Raw genomic sequence first — 12231 nt, 5'->3', positions numbered from 1 at the left:
GACTCTCTGAGAAACCTGTAAGTGGCAAATGTGTTCTTGGAGGGACCCAAAGGTTCCTCAGAGAACTTAAAGAGGTCTCTCACACTCTTTAAGAATACTTCAGGGTTCTTCAAACAACTAATTTGTCTCCCACAGGTTCTTCACAGAACTTCTTGTGGTTCCCCCACAGTGGTAAATGAAAGTTTGCTTCGGATGAAAGCGTCAACTGGTGTAATGTCATATAGTGTAATTATAAGGCAAATATACTGTAATGTAATGTGTTATACAAATGTAATGTAACACAGTGTAATGTAATATAATGCAATGTATCTCAATATTGGAATGCAATATAATGTAACATCATGTAATGCAATGTAAGTGTAATGTAATGCACGGTAATGCAATGTAATGTAGTGCTATGTAATGTAATGCAATATAAATGTAATGTAGTGCAATGTACCGGTAATGTAATGCAAAAGCATGCTTGTCCCTCAGACATGGTGGAGCTGATGCTGATGCAGAATGCCCAGATGCACCAGATCATCATGCACAACATGATGCTGAAGGCCATTCCCCCCATGGCTCTCTCCCCAGCCTCAGGACATCCACCTGCAACCCCGCACTCAGCCCCCACGGTCAGTAAAATACAGTCACATTCTGATGGGGGAGACTCTGAGAGTTAATGTGCTGTATGTACTTACTGTAAGTGTCGTCTTGTCAGTGTTCTGTATTGTACAGAACTGTTTTGTCCTGCATGGCGACTTCCTCGGAAACAAGATATCTTTTCTCTAGAGGTTATATGCCCATATGACCAATAGACTGAATGTACTCCACATTATATTAACAATTATTAGATGAGATTCTTTATTGTCCCCTTATATGGATATTTGGTTTCACACCAGACTGTTCAGTTCCATCAGGTTAGATCTTGTAGTACACATCTCATTTGCTAAACATATAAACACCATTTTCACACAGACACATTAACATCCTCAGATATTCACATATAATACATACAGTATACTCACATCCATTCATATACACTCCAATATACACTCATCTACAGCAGTCAGTCATCATATAGCAGTTAAAGGAAACAATATTTCATAGATAAAACAGGCATGCAATGTAACAATAGGCACTGCACGCTACATTGCATGCCCTGTATAATTATGCTCCACACAAATTTTACCTGAAATATTACAAATGTATTTTTGTACAATGACTTTATACAATGTCAGTGTATTAGAATGAAGTCCAGTTGGAGTGCTTCCTGGAACTGTCTAGTTTTTTAAGATGCTCTTTGGTGACAGGCTTGGTTGATTTCAAAAAAGTTTTAGAAATACCAAGGCACTTCCTGACGAAGGCTTCATGCCGAAACGTGGCGAAGTATTTTAATCATGCTATGCCCAACAAAATAAAGGCATTTTAATTACATAGAAGATGAGTGCCTTGGTATTTCTAAAACTTTTTTGAATGTCAGTGTATTGTTACAAATGTATTTTGCTTTACAGTTCTATTTTTTCCACATCCTGTTGGCCTGCAAGACAAATAAATAGGGCTGGTAGAGGGAACATTTTGACACTTCAACCAGAGTTGGCTTTTTTCTACTTTCTACAATGAGAATGCCTGTCACTAAATTAGTCATACTCTGAATGTATATCTAGTCTAGTCTTAGCTGATCAATGTTACATAAAGTCGAATTTACAACCTCATCAAATGTAGCCTCTTACTGCAGCTGGGGTCACCGGCGACCCTATTCACTTGCTGAAAATGCTTAACTACATCATAACAACATTTCTATGACATTACAGAGAGCCATAGTGCTGCGCTACAACATTTGACACCAGAAAAGACCCTCAGAAGTGTACTAGTCAATAGACATGACAAATCAATTTGAATATCTTGTCCATACACTATGACACATTGACTAACCATTCGGATGGCACTGACACGTTCATTGACTAACAACTTGCTTTTGAGAGATCAACTAAGGTTTTTGAGCAAGAGAATGGTTTTTGCTGGGTGTTCCACCTCGTTTTGTTGTTCGTTCAAAATGTTTTGAGAATGCGCTTTATATATTTTGCAAATTGCAAGAGAGATTCGAGAAAAGCACCAAAGTAATTGAGAAAAGCTGTGAAGGCCATTCCCCCATGGCTTTCTCTCCAGCCTCAGGACATGACCATTCTAGTCCCACACCCCAAGACTCGGCACCCACCGCACATTGACATATTACAGTAGATTACTGTACATGATGCTTGGGACCATTGCCCCTATGGCCTTCTCTCCTGCACTATAAAACATTGTAAGACAGTTCAACTTAAAAACGTAAGTTGCCCTGCTGTTTTGAGTGTGTAAGTTAACTCAACTCAACTCTATATTTGTCTCAAGCTCAGTTAACTTACAAACCTGAAGCAGCACTTTTTTAAGTTTAACTGGCTTGCAATGTTTTACTTGTGTGTCTCGGGACACCCACCCACAACACCACACTCCACTCCCAAGGTCCAGTAACAAATTACAGTGTATGATGCTGAATATTAATGACCCCATCTCAAGCCACAGGACCTGCACCCCCACACTCAGCCCCTTACTGCCAGTATATATCTGCAAGCTAATGGCCCAGAGATCATAGAATATTATGTACTCTCAATGTGATGGCCATTTCCCCATTGCCCTCTCCCTGGCTCTCTCCACACTTGTGTAGTTCCGGACAGCTCCACCAGGGGGGCTCTACGAGCTGCACACACATGGATGGTGTGGTGCCTTATGAGAAGAAGCCTATTGTCCTGCAACAACCCAATAATTTTTTTAAATTTGAATGGCGTACACGTACAGTGTGTGTGTGTGTATGTTTATTCATGTACTTTGTTATCTTATGTGTGGACACCAGGAATAAAGTAGTAGCTCTGCTCTTGTCATCTGTACATTCCATCAAAATTGCTCTCAGATAATACTTTAAATAAAGTACAAAGCCAGAATGAGAATACTTTATATAGCCTAGGCAAGGCAAGGCAAGGCAAGGCAAGTTTATTTATATAGCGCATTTCATACACAGGTGCAACTCAATGTGCTTCACAAAGTTAACAAATGTAAATGAAAGGAAAACAGGGAAATGAATTAGAGTCAAAAAACATTTAAAACATTAAGATAAAACATAAGGTAAAAATAATAATAAAATAAAACATAAATAAACATAAAACCTTGAAAAAACATACGCAGTCTTCTCTCTCCTCTTTTAACTGTTCGACGACAGAGGAGTCTGGCCTCCTTTTTTCCGTTGACCTGATAGGGTCTAGAATTGTCAGGGTTTTGTCTTCTCTTATTTTACCGTCTTTTCATTCAATAATTTAAGAAAGCATCTGAGAACAGCTTTGTCTTGAGTCTAGATTTAAAGCTATCAATAGTGGGTGCATTTTTTACGCCATCTGGAAGCTGGTTCCAAAGCTTTGAAGCATAGAAGCTAAAGGCTGCCTCTCCACACTTTGTTTTGACTTTTGGAATCACCAGCAAATTCTTCTCCGTTGACCTTAGTGAACTGGTCGGCGCATACAGCTGAAACATATCCAGTAGATATGTGGGTCCCATTCCATTTAATGATTTAAATACAAGTAGCATTGCCTTAAAATCAATTCTGTAGCTTACTGGGAGCCAATGCAGCGATCTTAAAATTGGAGTAATGTGGTCAAACTTCCTTGTCTTTGTAAGAACCCTTGCAGCTGCATTTTGTACCAGTTGAAGCTGTTTAATGGTCTTATTTGGGAGGCCAGTAAACAGACTGTTACAGTAATCGACTTTACTAGAAATGAAGGCATGTATTAGCTTCTCCAGATCATGTTTAGACATCAGGCCCCTAAATTTAGAGACGTTTTTTATGTGATAAAATGCAGACTTAGTAATAGCTTTCATGTGACTGTTGAAATTTAGGTCACTGTCAATGAGGACCCCAAGATTTTTAACTGTTTCCCTTGGTTTCAGTCCCTTCGTTTCAAGGATAGTAGCAATCTTTTGTCTCTCCTCTCTTTTCCCAAATATAATTACTTCAGTTTTTTCTGTGTTCAGCTGGAGGAAATTGTGAGACATCCATTTGTTAATTTGGTCCATGCAATGATAGAGTGATTCAAGGGGGGTGTAGTCATTGGGGGACATAGATAAGTAGAGCTGGGTATCATCCGCATAGCTATGGTAATTTATGGAGTTATTCTCGATAATGTGTCCCAGTGGCAACATATACAGATTGAACAGTAGTGGTCCCAGAATGGAGCCCTGGGGGACCCCACAATCCAGAGACATTGGTGATGAAGTATGTCTTCCAATGGCGACAAAAAAACTTCTTTGTTGTAAGTACGATTTTAACCAGTCGATCACTATGCCCGTAAAGCCAACCCAGTGTTCCAGTCTATGTAGTAGTATAGAATGATTAACTGTGTCGAAAGCAGCACTTAAATCAAGTAGTACCAAGACGGATGATTTGCCAGCATCAGAATTCAATCTTATGTCATTCATAACTTTGATAAGAGCTGTTTCAGTGCTGTGGTAGGCACGGAAACCAGATTGAAACTTATCAAAATAGCTATTAGACATTAAAAAGGCAGTTAATTGGTTAAAAACAATTTTCTCTATTATTTTACCCATAAATGGTAGATTGGATATGGGCCTATAGTTGTTTAGTACCAGTGCATCCAGGTTGTTCTTTTTCAGTAAGGGTTTCACAACTGCTTCTTTCAGACAGCCTGGGAATATGCCTGTTTGTAGTGAGGTGTTGATGATCTGAAGTACATCTGGTGATATTAGGTGTAAGATGGATTTGAAGAAGGCTGTTGGTAGAATATCTAAGTCAGATGTAGAGGAGCTAAGACTTTGTACCGTTCTATTAAGAATGTCCACATCAACTAAATTAAAATTTCTCATGAGGTTAGGATTTAACTTCACCGTAACAAGTTGGTCCGAATCTTGGGTCGGTTGCACATGTGTGAGTATGTTTGTACGTATTTTTTCAATCTTACCTTTGAAAAAGGATGCAAACTCATTGCATTTGCTGACTGAGAGGAACTCAGAGGGCATTTGATTTGGGGGCCTTGCTAGCTTTTCCACAGTGCCAAACAGGACGCGTGCATTATTAATATTTCTGTTAATTATGTCAGAGAAAAAAGATTGTCTAGCTTTAGAAATTTCTTGGTTGTATTTCGAGAGTGTGTGTTTATAGATTTGGTAGTGGACTTCAAGTTTGGATTTACGCCACTGTCTTTCAGCCCTCCTGCATTCTTGCTTTAGCAATATAACTGTGGGATTCATTCTCCAAGGGGCTTTTTTATGTCCCACTGTTTTGATTTTTTCGGGGGCAATAACATCCATAATATGGGTCATCCTTGCATTAAAATTAACCATGAGATCATCAGCATTCTCTGAAGTTTGACTTTGGATCTCTGAAAGTGCTTGCTGAAAGAGTGAGGCTGTCTCACAGTTGATCATAACGTTTTTTGACTGTAACAGATTCCCTTTGAACATGAGGGTACATAGAAACATCAGAAAAAATGCAGTAATGGTCAGAAAAGCCATAGTCTTTGACACTAGCACAAGCATTGAGGCCTTTTGTTATTATTAGGTCTAGAGTGTGACCTTGGTTAATATAAAAGAGTCTTGCTCAGGGATGCAAAATGAATTTCAGTGCAAAGTAAACTGACAATAAAGTACTATTGTGTATCGTACATAAAAATAAAGTATATATATACTAATATAATATAATATCTATATAATATTGCCATTAATTTATATAATATGACATTGTCTTTGTCATATTGTCATTGTATTCTTCATTTGATGAAAAGTATATGCACAGCTATAAATTACATAGGCCTAGATTCTATGTAATTTTTGGCTGTGCATATCCTTTTCATCAAATTGTTGTTGTACCCATGGCCATGGCACAACCTCTGTGACTAGCAGACTTCAGAGGAGTAAATTTCCTTTCATTCAGTTGGAATATTAGGGCGTAGACCTTCTTTCCTTTAATTGTCTGGCTGCATATGAGAAGTTGAACAGAACACAAACATTTCTCTTTTAATGATGATGAAAACCCATTTCCATGGCAGGACGTGTACTCCAGAGCGAGGGGAAGTGCTGTCCACCACCACCACCACTACGGCCCATCGCTGCGCCAGCTGCCCCCCATCTCCTACCCCATGTGGGGCTCCCAGGCTGGGGCGGTCCAGCCCTCCATACAGCACGTCATGGGCCCCATATCGCTCCCTCCTCTCAGCACGTAAGTGGTAAGGCCATGCATGGTGATTTGGGGTGGCAAATAGTTCGGGTGAATCGGGTCTGGAGGGGTGGGGGGCAGAGATGGGTCTGTCATTACATTATATTTATTGAGGGGAGGTGGGGAACTTTCAAATAATCTTTTATTGTCCTCATGCCAATCAAGAAGGCCTGGACTAGTCATCTGGCATACCGGGCATTTCCTGGTGGGCAGATAGTCCACAGGGGCAGAGGCTGTCTTTGTATTAGCTGTCTTTGAAAATTACCGGTAGTCATGATTTGAATGACTTGCGTATCAAAATATGAAGTCAAAGAAAATGCTCGATCTTCAAAGATTGTGGTAATATAAAGTAACAAAAAAGCCACATGTCAATAATCTACTTAAAACTACGTAGGCTGGACAACAGGGTAAGTTCAGTCATAATACTCACTTGGGACCTCTGTGCAGTTATTGCTTTTTTTTGGCTGTTGCTACTTTATTACTTAGTAATAGACTGCATGTAACTAATAGCCTACAGTTGATACTTTTCTGTAAGTCTGTAAAATTTGCAGACAGTTTATTGGTGCCTCTTCATCACAATTGATTAAATTATTGCCAATGTTGTCTGTTGTCAGAGAACATGTTTATATTATAATCAACATGTATTTAAAAAACTGTCTGTTTTCACAAACTCATAATTTTTTTCTACCAACAGCGGTCACCGATGGAGCTAATGCAGGATGATGCGCTACATCAGGAGAAGTTTTGATTGACTATTCGTCACAGCAGACCTCATACACCATATAACATCACCTCTCTCCTCAACTCAAATCCTGTTGGTCCTCGCAATAATAATAATAACTCCTCCTGTGTATGCATCAAGTAGTTTATGAATGTGTATTTCCTATGTTTGCCTATTAATTGATACAATAAATATGTTTGTGTCACAAGTCTTGTTTTCTCTCGCTGACCCATGGGCACCGGAGGAGGTGCTACAGTCAGCAATGCCCAGCAGGCAGTAACAGCTACCTCTACAATCCTGATAACTAGAAATGTACTCAGAGAGTGCAGAGCTCCACCAAAGAAGCTGTTTGATAGAACAGTTGACTATGTTACACCCTATTTTTATGTTAAGCAATGGTGAACAATCTTTTTTAAAATCCTGTTTCTGGTTTGTCATCCGGATCACCACCAGAATTTAATCACTTTTTCCTTGAGTCATTTCCAATAACTCCACAAAGTTCCATCTAAATCCGTTCATAAGTTTTTGAGTTATCCTGCGGACAAACAGACACATAAACAAACAAACAGACAAACCAACACTACCGGAAAACTCCTTGGTGGAGGTAGTATGTTAATGTTAATATCATTTCGACACGTCACTTTTCAAGTCAATGACCAGGTGGCAATATTTGACGTCAAGACGGCAGTGTACATTCACACACACACTTCTCTTACAGCATGACGAAATATGAAAATATGTATCAATTCAAGACAAAAATCAGGAGAAGTTTGTTTTCTATGGGAAGAAGCATCATTATTTTTAAGAGCTATAATTATTTGATAGACTCAAATGTTGAAAGCCGAGAACATGGTTGCTAAGAGCATGATCAAGTGATGTGTAGGAGAGGTCTATCTGATATTTCAAATCTTCTTGATTCAGAAGAACCAATAAAAATGTGAAAATGTGTTTCAAATCAAAATGTACTCTTACATTAGGTCAGGAATTTTATTGGGTGGTTGACCTTGGACAGACATGCAGAGAAGCAATGAGTTCTGATAAGTTCTTTACTTTCAAAAACACAGGATACAAAAAGGCAGTTCTTCAGTTCAATTCAGTTCAGTGAAAGTTCCCAGAGTCAAAACAAAAAGGTTCACAGCCAGCAGTCCAATGGCAACAAAAATCTTCAGTCAAAATTCAAAGTTCCAACAAAAAGTATTTCGGCACAAAAAAACAGGCTTTTAAAGTTCTCAAAAAATGATGGCAGAAGTCAAAATTCAAAACCAGGGTTCAAGATTTGGCAGCACAGAAAAAAGGATACTCACACTGTGGCTCGCAGGAAAACTCAGAAAAGAAAAAGTCAGGATCTTAAATAGGCTGGTACATCAACACCAATAATCCAATCATCCAATCACAAAGGGAGGCAAATTAACAAAACACACAAAGGCAGAAGAGTGACATCTTGTGGGCAGGTAAGTACATGGCAGGCACAAAAGTCAGTAGGATTTCACACATTAAAAACACAAATTAGGTCTGTGGAAAGATGCATCATTTATAAGCTTTTTTTTTTTTTTTTTTTTTTTACAAATGACACAATCTTCTTCCAGTTTACATCAAAGAACATTAGATTGGAAAGGCACACATGTTTGCACACAATATAGATAGATAGATAGATAGATAGATAGATAGATAGATAGATAGATAGATAGATAGATAGATAGATAGATAGATAGATAGATAGATATATAGATAGATAGATAGATAGATAGATAGATAGATAGATAGATAGATAGATAGATAGATAGATAGATAGCCAGTATTTATTACAGATCTTTCTGTAGGCCTATATAGCACTTGGGATTGATCCTGCCCTGGAGTGCAACCTTGTAGGTCTTTCCAGACTTCCTTGATGTGAATGTCTTGGCATATCCATCTCTCTCTGCCACGTCGATGTCAGGTGGACAGTAAACCCCTCTTCCATNAACACTCAGCTATGTGACACTGTGGACCCTTTTTTTTGGTGTGTGTGTGTGTGTGTGTGTGTGTGTGTGTGTGTGTGTGTGTGGTTTTTTGTGTGTGTGGAGTGACACAGCGGGCGACTTGTGTCACCCCCCATCTTTTTTTCCAAGGAATACAATGGACACTGTACTATGCAGAGACTACTGATACTCCTGGACACTTTGTTGGTCACTTTGTCTTGCTTCTATGTGCCATTCAGCTAAGGCACATGTGACACTGTGGACACTTTATAATTTGGTGTGTGTGTGTGTGTGTGTGAGAGAGAGAGAGAGAGAGAGAGAGAGAGAGAGAGAGAGAGAGAGAGAGAGAGAGAGAGAGAGAGAGAGAGAGAGAGAGAGAGATGCCTTGGCTAAATGTATGTAACAGTGAGCTATGGTTATTTTATGTGTACGTAAGTAGCTGTGTAAGTCTTGTGGGCAATGTCTTTTTGTATTTATGTATGTGTGAATGCTACTTGACACCTTAATTTCCCTCTGGGATCAATAAATGATACTCAACTTCAGGGCAATGCGGTTCCATCCAATCTCACTACCGCGTTCACACTCAGAATCTGAATAACTCAAGTCTCGGAAGTCGTAGTCATATTTTGGATCAAAGAATTCCTTTTCATCGACTCTAAAGTTTTCACAGGGCTTATTCCAGTTGGTTAACCAAAAGTTACATGGAGGTTTCTGTGGCAATAGCAGTCGGGAACCACCAAGACTCAACAAATACACAGACACAAAACAACAGAAAAGGCAAGAAACTGTCAAAAATATATTTTAAAAGCAGTCACCAAGAGACAATGAGAACAAATAGTAATACCAGTATCCACAACATCAAATTGAATAGTTTGCATTCATTTCAAAAGCTTGCTTTGATCAAGTGACTTAAATTCAGGCATATAAAACCAGAACAATTATTTTAGTCCTTAATCTTTTTAAACAAGATCCCATAGGGACGAAGGGCATTGTCTACGATATCCCTTTCTTTCTCAGCAGACGTTCCTTTGGGGACAGGGATCAGCCAGTAGTCTTCTCTCACACAGATCTGTCTGTATTTGGGGTTGATCCTGCCCTGCAGTGCAACCTTGTAGGTCTTTCCAGACTTCCTTGATGTGAATGTCTTGGCATATCCATCTCTCTCTGCCACTCGGATGTCAGGCGTGCAGTACACCCCTCTTCCATATACAGCGCCAGGTCCTGCTTTGAGCCCCTCTTGGATGATACCTTCTGCTCCTCTAAAGGTGGTTCCATGGTAAGCAACGGGCCACTCACCCTCAACTGATTCATTCCTCCATTCTAGCTTTCCCCCTCCCAACCAGTCATTCCAGTAATATTTACCCCAAACCTTCAGGGCAATGCGGTTCCATCCAATGGGGCGCTTGTAAGTCTCACCACCGCGTTCACACTCAGAATCTGAATCACTCAAGTCTCGGAAGTCAAAGTCATATTTTGGATCAAAGAATTCCTCTTCATCAACTTCAAAGTCTTTTCGATGAGTAATTGGTGAGGTCACTGCTACCCCGGGGTGATATCCAAATGCAGTGGTTGTAAGCTCTGTCACAGGTAAAGGAGTAACATTGCCTCCTCTACTACGAGAGACTCTTTGTCCTAGTAGAGCAGAGAGACCCTCCAATATCTCATCTCTATCCATGTCAAGCTGAAGCTCTATGAATCTTGGCATCCTTGAGATTATCTTGTCTCTATCTAAATTGAACGGAAACTTTTCCAGTCTTTCAATCTGGGAATCTTTTGAGGCTCGGTCCCTCGATAGCTTGTCAATATCCATGGTGAATCTGTCGAGTTGAAGCTCACACTGAGAAACTCATTTCAGTCAAATACTTTATATAGTCTGCTTGTGTGTGTGTGTGTGTGTGTGTGTGTGTGTGTGTGTGTGTGTGTGTGTGTGTGTGTGTGTGTGTGTGTGTGTGTGTGCATATGTGTATGTGTGCATGTAGGCATGCATATTCTCATTCCAATCTGTTGGGTCAAGCACTGCTCTCGCCAGTGCAGGCTCCCTACTCTCTACTTTCACTTTTGGAGGACTGATAAGTGAAAGTGGGTGTTGTCAAAGTGTTTGCCAGTATCAGAGTTTGTGCTATATTGGGGACAGCAGGCACTGAACTTCATACCGACAGCAGGGCTGGCTAAAGCTGGAGGGGTTTCCCAGCATGGTTAATTGATGGCCTGTCTGGGTTAACCTGCAGGAATTGGTGAATCTGCTAATAGATAGCCTGCTGGCCTCATTTGATAATGAAAATGAGGATTCCACAGGCTCTTCTGTTTGCTGATTTACCACTACCTCAAGGTTAACGTCACCTGGCTACAACTGAACCAGCTTCTTGGAATACCCCACTGGTCTACAATATGGCAAGGGGAACAGGAGGATTGGCATGGTCATTGGGGTTCAAGCAGCTTCCCCTAGAATTTTATAGGTGTCCACCTTTAAAGTAAACCCCTATCACCTCCACTAGCTCCACAGAAACTAAATGTTTGTAATATGAATGTAATTTACTTTAAAAGCTACTGTATGTGCAAACCATGATTTGGGAAGGTGTTGCTTGTGAATTTCCATGAAAAAGCACAACCTAGTCTCTCAACAATAGCCACATATCTGATAGCAGCTGACCCCTCATCAACTTACAAATGTTCAGGGTATTACACACACTCCTGTCTGACAAGCCAAGCCTGCTCTATTGCTAGTTCCTGGAAATGCTGTCCATCACTGCATGACTGCTCTGCTACTATTCACCAGAGGTGGACAAATGTAAGTAGGCTAAGTAAAAGTAAATTCATGGTTTAAGTATAACACTAGCACATGATGTTATAGAGCGGTTACACCAGTTATTCCATTGTATAGTTGTAAGAGTTGTTCCATTGAGGTGGCTTGACAAAACCTACAAATTTGATCCAACCAGCGCAGAATCAGGTACATCGCTAGTAACTGTAGACCAGTTACTCAGCAAAGTTACTTGTGTTGGAGAGAAAATATGGCAGGTTTTGTTTTTCACTTATACTTTACTTTGACTTCAGGTAATTTGAGCCACTTTTTGGTAAATCGCTTTGGAAAATAACAAAATACCATCTATGCACTTTTAATGTGTAAATATAATTAATAACTACTATATTTCATCATTTTGTGTTGGAATTATATTATAAAACATAATTATTTAGGCCCCACAAGTCTTGAAACCCTTACTGTGGCCACTATTTTGGAAGGAGCCGCTTCAGCTAATTTGAGCCACCTTATCTGGTAATTTGAGACGGTTAAATAAAAAAGGGAAAATGTCAATAAT

General features: G+C 39.7%; 2 protein-coding genes across 2 annotated transcripts; one reads left to right on the top strand and one right to left on the bottom strand.

Annotated features, from left to right (window-relative positions):
* The first annotated feature begins 476 nt into the window (after positions 1-476).
* On the top strand, positions 477-7123 carry LOC134444728 (uncharacterized protein C21orf58-like). The gene is made up of 3 exons (XM_063193948.1): positions 477-614; positions 6069-6238; positions 6930-7123. Exons 1-3 carry the CDS (start codon positions 477-479, stop codon positions 6946-6948), a joined length of 327 nt encoding a protein of 108 aa, XP_063050018.1. The 3' UTR covers positions 6949-7123.
* A 2734-nt stretch (positions 7124-9857) lies between these two features.
* On the bottom strand, positions 9858-10724 carry LOC134444729 (uncharacterized). The gene has a single exon (XM_063193949.1). It carries the CDS (start codon positions 10722-10724, stop codon positions 9858-9860), a length of 867 nt encoding a protein of 288 aa, XP_063050019.1.
* Positions 10725-12231: the final 1507 nt, after the last annotated feature.

This window comes from Engraulis encrasicolus, unplaced genomic scaffold (assembly GCF_034702125.1).
Source record: "Engraulis encrasicolus isolate BLACKSEA-1 unplaced genomic scaffold, IST_EnEncr_1.0 scaffold_698_np1212, whole genome shotgun sequence".
NCBI lineage: Eukaryota > Metazoa > Chordata > Actinopteri > Clupeiformes > Engraulidae > Engraulis > Engraulis encrasicolus.
Note: the sequence above shows the minus strand (reverse complement) of the source record. Positions and strands in the feature narration are given on the sequence as shown.